Source organism: Vulpes vulpes, chromosome 13 (assembly GCF_048418805.1).
Source record: "Vulpes vulpes isolate BD-2025 chromosome 13, VulVul3, whole genome shotgun sequence".
NCBI classification, from domain to species: domain Eukaryota; kingdom Metazoa; phylum Chordata; class Mammalia; order Carnivora; family Canidae; genus Vulpes; species Vulpes vulpes.
The window spans coordinates 18,547,857-18,556,227 of NC_132792.1; the positions used below are offsets into that span (position 1 = coordinate 18,547,857).

The 8,371-nt window shown below is 40.8% G+C and overlaps 1 protein-coding gene across 13 annotated transcripts in view; it reads left to right on the forward strand.

The window, feature by feature from the left end:
- Window positions 1–6,434, forward strand: part of ENPP2 (ectonucleotide pyrophosphatase/phosphodiesterase 2) — a 111,100-nt gene extending 104,666 nt beyond the window's left edge. For all 13 annotated transcript variants that reach the window (XM_072734017.1, XM_072734016.1, XM_072734012.1 and 10 more), the window contains 2 exons: window positions 1,312–1,468; window positions 5,821–6,434. In XM_072734017.1, the coding sequence (XP_072590118.1) occupies window positions 1,312–1,468; window positions 5,821–5,991 (328 nt within the window). In that variant the 3' untranslated portion in view covers window positions 5,992–6,434. The remainder of the gene's footprint in view (window positions 1–1,311; window positions 1,469–5,820) is intronic.
- Window positions 6,435–8,371: the final 1,937 nt, after the last annotated feature.

Here is an 8,371-nt window from a genome sequence, read left to right on the forward strand (position 1 = left end):
AGACAGAGTGCACATGCAGGAGAGGAGCAGAGGAAAAGAGAATCCTGAGGTAGACTCCCTGCCGAGCAGGGAGCCCAACTGGGGGCTCGATCCCAGGACCCTGAGGTCATGCATGACCTGAGCCAAAATCAAGAATCAGCTGCTTAACTGACTGAGTCACCCAGGTACCCCTCATTAGAAGTCATTTAGTTTTATACATGCATGAAACAGAGAGTGGCACAAAATATGAGAGGGTTTAATTGTGCTTTACAGACAAGTAGGAATAAATGCCATTTTTTCATAAATATAATGAATAAAATAGGGGTTATCTTATTCCTTTTCTCGTCATCCATAAGAGAAATTTCACCTTAATTGTACATTCCTTTTATTGCTGATCCTTGTTATAGTTTTTAGCCAAAATTATCATTTCGAACATATATTTTGAAAATGATTAAAATTAAAAGAATAGAAAACCAGGTAAGGAATTGGGAGTTTCTGTACTTCATTTTACTGGAAAAGATTTTTTTCTTTTAAATTTCTAGGTTTGTTATTAGCTCATCAGCCCTTAGTATTTCCTTGAGTAAATGAGTTCTCTGTACCAAGTTCAGCATCTCATTATGGCTTAAAAGGGCTTATTATTGCCCTAGCCCCAATATCTCCTCCTCAGGTCCACTTGACATAATTCTATGTATGTCATCTTCCTGAATCATGGGATCTCACAATGTCTCTCCCTGGCACAGAAACTTTCAATGAGGTCTTGCTACTTAAACAATAATGCCCAAATCCCACAAGGTGGCTCTCAGAAGCCTGCAATTTATGGCTTTTCATTGACTCTTCCAGCCTTACATTTCTATTATCTTGGCCTGGTCATCATGTCCAGCCTCTGAGTCTTGGTTCAAGCTGTTTTCTTTGCTTGGAATACTACTTTCACCCTGCTGGGCCGAGAGAAAGAGGGGATTCCAGACAGCAAAAGCATTATGTTCAACATATAGAAGGAGGCTAGTGCTTAGAAGTGAAAATGGATTCAGTTGAATGGGAGTTAATTTTAGTGACGTAGGTGGTATTCATTGGTCACCATTTATTTATTTATTTTAAAGATTTTATTTATTTATTCATGAGAGACACAGAGGAAGAGGCAGAGACATAGGCAAAGAGAGAAGCAGGCTCCCTGCGGGGAATCTGATGCCGGACTCCATCCTAGGACCCCAGGATTCTGACCTGAGACAAAGGCAGATGCTGAACCACTGAGCCACCCAGGTGCCCCCTTTGGCCACCATTTTAAAAAGAAAGCTACTACATCAGTTCTCATTTTGTTTTTCTTTCCTGCTCTAGGTATGTGGAGGGCAGCTCCATTCCCGTACCAACCCACTACTACAGCATCATCACCAGCTGCCTGGATTTCACTCAGCCTGCCGACAAGTGTGATGGCCCCCTCTCCGTCTCTTCATTCATCCTCCCTCACAGACCAGACAATGAAGAGAGCTGCAATGTGAGTTCAAAGACAGAGTCCTTTAAAATGACTCATCTTTGTTTCTTAATTTAGATTCCCACTGGTAAGCTCTTACATACTTATTATAAGACATTTGGACTATACAGTGTAACCAAGTAGAAAGAAGAAAAAGACCCAAACAAAACTTTGCTGACCACGTGGGATCGTTGTGTCTGAATGGCTTTTTAATTTTCAGTGTTGGGGGTGAAGCATGGGAGTGTGCATTTATTGTGGTTCTAATTATGCATTGGATTTTGTCAAATGATAAAAGCATCCGAATGTTTTTGGTTTTGCAAGAGACATACTTTGTAAAGGTAGGATGAAAGTAGCAACATCATGATCATTGTTAAAACTAGGAAGAATTCACAGGGATTCTTTATTTTTTAAAAGATTTTATTTATTTATTTGAGAGAGAGAGAGAGCATATAGGGAGAGTGAAAGGGAGAAGCAGATTCCCTGTTGAGCAAGGAGCCTGATGTGGGGCTTGATCCCAGGACCCTGAGATCATGACCTGAGCTAAAGGTAGATGTTTACTTAACTGAGCCACCCAGGTGCCCCCACAGGGGTTCTTTATATTATTCTCTCTACTTTTGTGCACATCTGAAAATTTCTATAATAAATTATAGGCTTATATACTTTATAAATCAGACTTTTCATTTTCCTGCCAGTTATGAGGGCAGTTGTAACAGGTCATCCCATTCTCAAATAGCACAGATGACTTGTACATAGAGGCAGGAAGGCGTCATGAGAAAGCCCCAGGTGGTGGGCTCCTGACCCTGTACTCCTTCTGCCTACACTTGGGGACAGGTCACATCACTTCCCTAGATCTCTTTAATGTGACAGAAAGGCTGTGCCCCGAGGTTAACTTTAGAAGTAATAGTCCCCATGATTTTGTTTGATAGAGTAGAAGGATCAGGGGTATAATCTACTGAAGAGGGTTTTAGTCATATTGGGAATGAGGATAATTGTGGGACACGTGGTTTTAAAAGTTGCTTGGAATCAAATTTAAAATGAAAGTAGTAGTAATAGTAGTCGTAGTGGCAGAGGTAATAATTGCCGCATTTACTGAGTCCATGTTGCCAGCCAAGAACTTTGTAGGTCCTCTACACAGATTATTTCTAGTCATCTCTTTCCTCTTCCAGGCAGGCATATGCGTTCTTCTTCCTACTCCCATTTTATTAATTGTTTTGAAAGTTCTAGGTAATAAAGATGTATGATACATTTTTGCCTGGCTAGTCAGTAGGAGAGCAGAACTCTAGAGTCAAGTCTTCTGACTTCAAAAGCCCATCTTCTTTGTTTAAAGTTCATTAGATTTCCATAGCTGAACCTGGGGACCTTAGAAGCTCTTCTAATTGCACAGGTATTAGGTAGCCATGGACAATGCTAACACATAAGAGCAACATTCTAGGCTCTGCTTTAGGGAGACAAATTTCAGTTGGAAAGGGTCAAGTGTGGTGCTCAAAGTGCTTTGGTAAGATTCACGGGATTGGGGTAACAGAACTGGAAGTGAGCTATGGTCCTAGAAGTTTAAAAAAGAGAGTGGAAGGCAGCAGTATTATACTAAAAGATCAATAAGATTCTTGTAAATAATTTGGTGGGAGGTCGAGAAGGAGGGAACTACAAGTTAAAGGCAAGCTGTTGTCAACTTATTGGCGTGACTTTCTCCAGTGTGATTATCTGTAACCACGAGGGTAGCTCATGGTGTACCAGGGGGATGTAATGCCTCTGTAAAACATGATATACTTTCTTTGGACTTTGGTTTTACTAAAAGCTTATGGGGAGGTAAAAATCTTTGCAAAAACCTAAGCCCATAGAGTATGGAGTGAAATTCTAAACTGTTGTGCATCTTTAAGACAGAAGATTACCAAGACATTTGAGACTTGCAGTAGGCCACTTAAGGTACACCTGGGTTCCTGGGGAGCATATGTTCACCTTTCTCTGTCTCTGTTAGGGGAACATGGTGATGGGACACTCAGTTCAAAGGCAATCTTCAGTCACCCCAAATTGTACAACTGACAAATGAAATCCACATGTCCTCACGGGTCTTCCTCCCCCTTCTGGCTCCTGACTCTGCGTAGAACTTTGAGATGTTTCTTGTCAAGTTCATGGCCAGCATGCTTCTTATTCTTATTCCACCCACACGGACACCTGTCTTTGCTCTGAAGGTCACCTTAAGACTGCTGGGGCTTGAATTTACTAGCTTATTTAGGAGAAAGGAAGAAAAGGCAGGTGAAGAGTCAATGTCCATAGCAAGAGAGATAATAAGCAAGTTGATGGGTAGGCATTTTTGTTTACATTGATCTTCTGAATCATTTATTTTTAAAGTGTTTCCTTCCCTTCCCCTGATGCACATGAACTTTTACTTGAATGTTATTAGTTTCGCATTTCACTCCAGAGTCTCCCGTAGCAAATACTTCTGTGGATTGCCAGCTCGCAACAGGCAGAAGGTATTTTCTTCCTGGTTGCATAGCCAGTATTTCCTAATGACTAGTGGCAAGCTAGATTTTAGCATGTGAGAACCAGAAGAAAATGCCCTTCAAAGGAAATTGGCAAATTGCTTCCCAAGGAAAGAAATAGCAAGAGACATTTTTTTTCTTTGAATTCTTATAATCCCAGCTGGCTACTATTTAAATTAGGAAAAACCTTTTCATCCCTTTGTACATTCGAATGATTGCATTTACAAAAGGAAAAATTAGACCAAAATCAAATAAAAAGTTGAATATGAAAATTCTCCCAAAAATATAACTTCATGCTTACTCTGCTTACTCTGAGGGGGTCCTGATCCATTTGGAGACCTCCTACTTCGTTAATTATATGGTCGCACTGAGGATTGGTCAGTACCGTTGTGGGCAGAGATATATTTAGGTCTGTCCTTTCCTGTGAATCGCAGAGAACTTGGTTAGCTTGGGTTAGGAGGGTGGGGCATGGAGGGTTAAAATCCTTACTTCCCCAGCCTGCAAAGCAATTTCTTCCTATTTCTTCATATTGCCTGGGATGGCCAGGCATCAGTTTCCTGAACCAACACCCTCGTGAGACATATTTAGCACTGGCAAAAGCTGCTGTAGCTCCCTGTCCAGGTCTGTGTGGGTTGGAGCTTTCCGAGAAAATCCATTGCAGGTTCTTAGGCTTTGGTGGGGAGTTCATTGAGACCACTAGTGGTGAAGGCGATGGGTGAGGGCATTTCTGGACCTACTTAGCCCTGGAACCTACAGCCACCCTTCAACTTGTAGAGTGGCTATTGGGAGCCATTGCAATTCTTGGGGCATTTGGGAATGAAATTATTTGCAAAGGACCCTCCCTGCCTCAGGTCTACTGATGAAGGTAGGCATTCCCCCACCCACCCACCCAGAATTCTCAGGGCTCTCAGATCTCATTCTTTCTCTGAACTTCCCACAAAAGTGAAAGAAGAGAGTTTTAAAAGGTAAAGGACTACTCTTCCTGAACTACTTTTTAGTTTCATCTTAGATATGAATAAATTGTTTGGTGTGGGACATCTGGGTATCTTTTATCTGGAATTTGTGCCAATGAGGAGGCCATCTTGGCAAGTAGCTAAGACAGAAAGAGATTTCCTTCCTTTTTTCCAGGACATTGTTTCCTTACTGTATCTTTCATCTCCCTTCTTCTTTTCTCTTCTTCTCCCTGCTGTCCAGGGAGCTACTGAAGTAAGCATTATTTTCCTCGTGAACCAATGAAGAAAGCCTAGAGAGGTTAAGTAGCTTGGCCAAGGTCTCACATCCAGGAAGTCATAAAGCCACAATTCCAACCTAGGCCTCTTGGCCTCCAAAGCACCAGGTGTAGTTTCCAAGCTGCTTTAAGTTGAACTCATTATTCAAATATCAATTCACTGCAATTTAATAGATGACATACTTGACATTGTGGGTTCTTCTGAAATACTAGGAACACATGCATGAAATTTTGTGCATCGGGCATAAACTCTTCACTTTCCGTAGGAGCCAGAAGGGCATTCCAAATTACTTGTGCTCTGTACTCAACATTGCAGTTTGACAGCAGCGAGGAAAGAAACAAATTACTGAACTCTCCAGGGCCTTTGGTTTTGTAATTTTGATTTATGTTCTGAAAACCTATTGAGTCAAATGCCCTTTCACACCACACATCTCATTTATTTGGTACAGCTAATTGCTGTTGAAAACGTTTACAGCCAAGGGCAGGTATTTGTGGCAAGGTACCAGCAGGAATGTGGTAGAGCGGCCTGGGGAGGCCAGGAAGGAATAGCGCGCATTGGCTCTGCGTGCAGGAGTGTAGTGGGGTCATTTGTGGACTTGAAGCAAATTGCCCATTTGGAGAAGCTTCTCTGGAAAAGTCTGACTGATTGCATTCTGTTTCCATTGCAGAGTTCAGAGGATGAATCGCAATGGGTGGAAGAACTCATAAAGATGCACACAGCTCGGGTGCGGGATATCGAACAGCTCACCAGTCTGGATTTCTTCCGCAAGACAAGCCGCAGCTATCCAGAAATTCTGACACTAAAGACATACCTGCATACGTATGAGAGTGAGATCTAACTATCTGATCATCTGCAGTGCAGTCTTATCAACTGGTGTATATTTTTATATTGTTTTTGTATTTATTAATTTGAAACCAGGACATTAAAAAAATGTTAGTATTTTAATCCTGTACCAAATCTGACATATTACTCCTGAATGACTCCACTGTTTTTCTCTAATGCTTGATTTAGGTAGTCTTGTGTTCTGAGTAGAGCTTGTAATAAATACTGCAGCTTGCATTTTTAGTGGAAGCTTCTAAATGGTGCTGCAAATTTGATATTTGCATTGAGGAAATATTAATTTTCCAATGCACAGTTGCCACATTTAGTCCTGTACTGTATCGAAATACTGATTTTGTAAAGTTGCATTCATTTACTGTTAATTATGACAGACATATTTAAGCCTTATAGACCAATCTTAAATATAATAAATCACACATTCAGTTTTTTTTTTCTGGTTTATTTGGCCTCTGTTTCTTCCTTTTTTTTTTTAAGATTTTATTTATTTATTCATGACAGACACAGAGAGAGAGAGAGGCAGAGACACAGGCAGAGGGAGAAGCAGGCTCCATGCAGGAAGACTGACGTGGGACTCGATCCTAGGTCTCCAGGATCCCTCCCTGGGCTGAAGGCGGTGCTAAACTGCTGAGCCATTGGGGCTGCCCCCTCTGTTTCACTTATAAATTAGAGTATTTGCTTCTGATATATTCATGCATGAAAGATATCCTTTTTTTTTTTTTTTTTTTTTGTATTGGGCCCTCTTCCTCGCTGTGTAGAATGCACGTAGCCAAAGGGACATACATGGTATTCAACCACAGTGGCTTGAATAAGACAGTTTAGGTACACATCGCTGGGAAATCAGGAGAACAGAGGGCAAGGGGAACCAGAAGACCTCTTGAATACACTCTTTCACCAATCTCTTTGAAAAATATTTTGACTTTTGGAGGAGTAGGTTCTTATGATAAATTAGTTGGTTTAAAGCTCTAAGTATTAAGCTCAACTGAGACTGTCTTAAACATATATTCTGTATAAGGTATCAACCTATGAATCATGGAGGATATAAAAAGAAATAAGACAGTGGGTTAAGGCATAGCTGTAAAAGTGTAATGAACCCATTCAGGTAGAAAATAATAAATAATAATAAATAATAAAAAGTGTTAGTAGTAGTACAATATGATGGATCTAAATGGTAGGTGGAATGGTTGAATGGACACAACTTTAAGTAATGAAACACAGAGTAAGGAAGTCATCCAGAAATTTTCTGATTGTGTCTTGAAGAAAGGATCACGCTAGCATCCTCATATCTCTAACAGTTGCTAATCCCCCTTTCAGAAAAAAAAGGAAAAGAGGACAGTGTATTGCTTTGTTTTCTTTATGTTACTTTTTACAGTTGCCCCTTTCGTGGTTGGTGAAATGCGTTTTTCATTTCTATAAAGCTTCCTTCAAAAATAAATTTGTTTAAGTAGGAAGATGTTTGTGAAATAAAAAACACATTATAACAGAAGTAGGAGAGATTTTAAAGGGATATGGGAAACGTCACGAAGGTGGTAAGAGAAAAAGAGTGATGGCTGGAAACCAGCTATTGGAATCCCCAGGAAGAACTGAACATGATGATACTGATGACTGCTGTATTTATGGAACAGCCACTATATTCCACGCACATCTCTGGCCCTTCATATGCCTTGTCTCTAAACACTGAAAAATGAGGAGCTCAGGGAAGATTACATGGAAAAGAGAAAAATGAGGATGGCAACGGGGAAGAATGCTTGCATTGGGCTTTGTAGTTTGGGATAGGGTGAGAATATGGTAGAAATGAATTGGAATATGACTCATTATTTGTTTGATAGTCGATAACAACATATTGATCACTTGCTCCCTATACTTGCTGTTGGGGATGACACTGCAAAAGACAGACATGGTTCCAGTTGTCATGGTTGTGATACAGGTTGTGAAGGAAGTAACAGGTGCAGAGGGACAAGAGGTTGCAAGAGAAGAGCCTTGTAGATGACATGACAGCCGAGACTTGGAGGATGAGAAGACCTGGGACTGGAAAGAAGAGCGTGGCCAAGGACCAGGGGTGGGAAAGATCTTGCAATGTGTGAGGATCTGAAAGGAGACAGGTGTACCTGAGTGTAGGGGCAAGGTTGATAGGGACCAGGTGAGTAGACCCTTAGAACCATAAGTGCAATGGAAAATAAAGAAATCTCAAGCAGGAGTGTGACAATCTGATTTACGATTCCAGTCTATTGACAGAGATACGTAACAATTACATAGTATGCTCTAAACGTAATTCCACGTAAAATACACCTGATACCCATGAAGTGCTATCATGTTGTTTCCCAGCAGTAATGCTACAAGAGAAGGGTCACTTCTGTGTTTTATTAATAGTGGAAATAGCT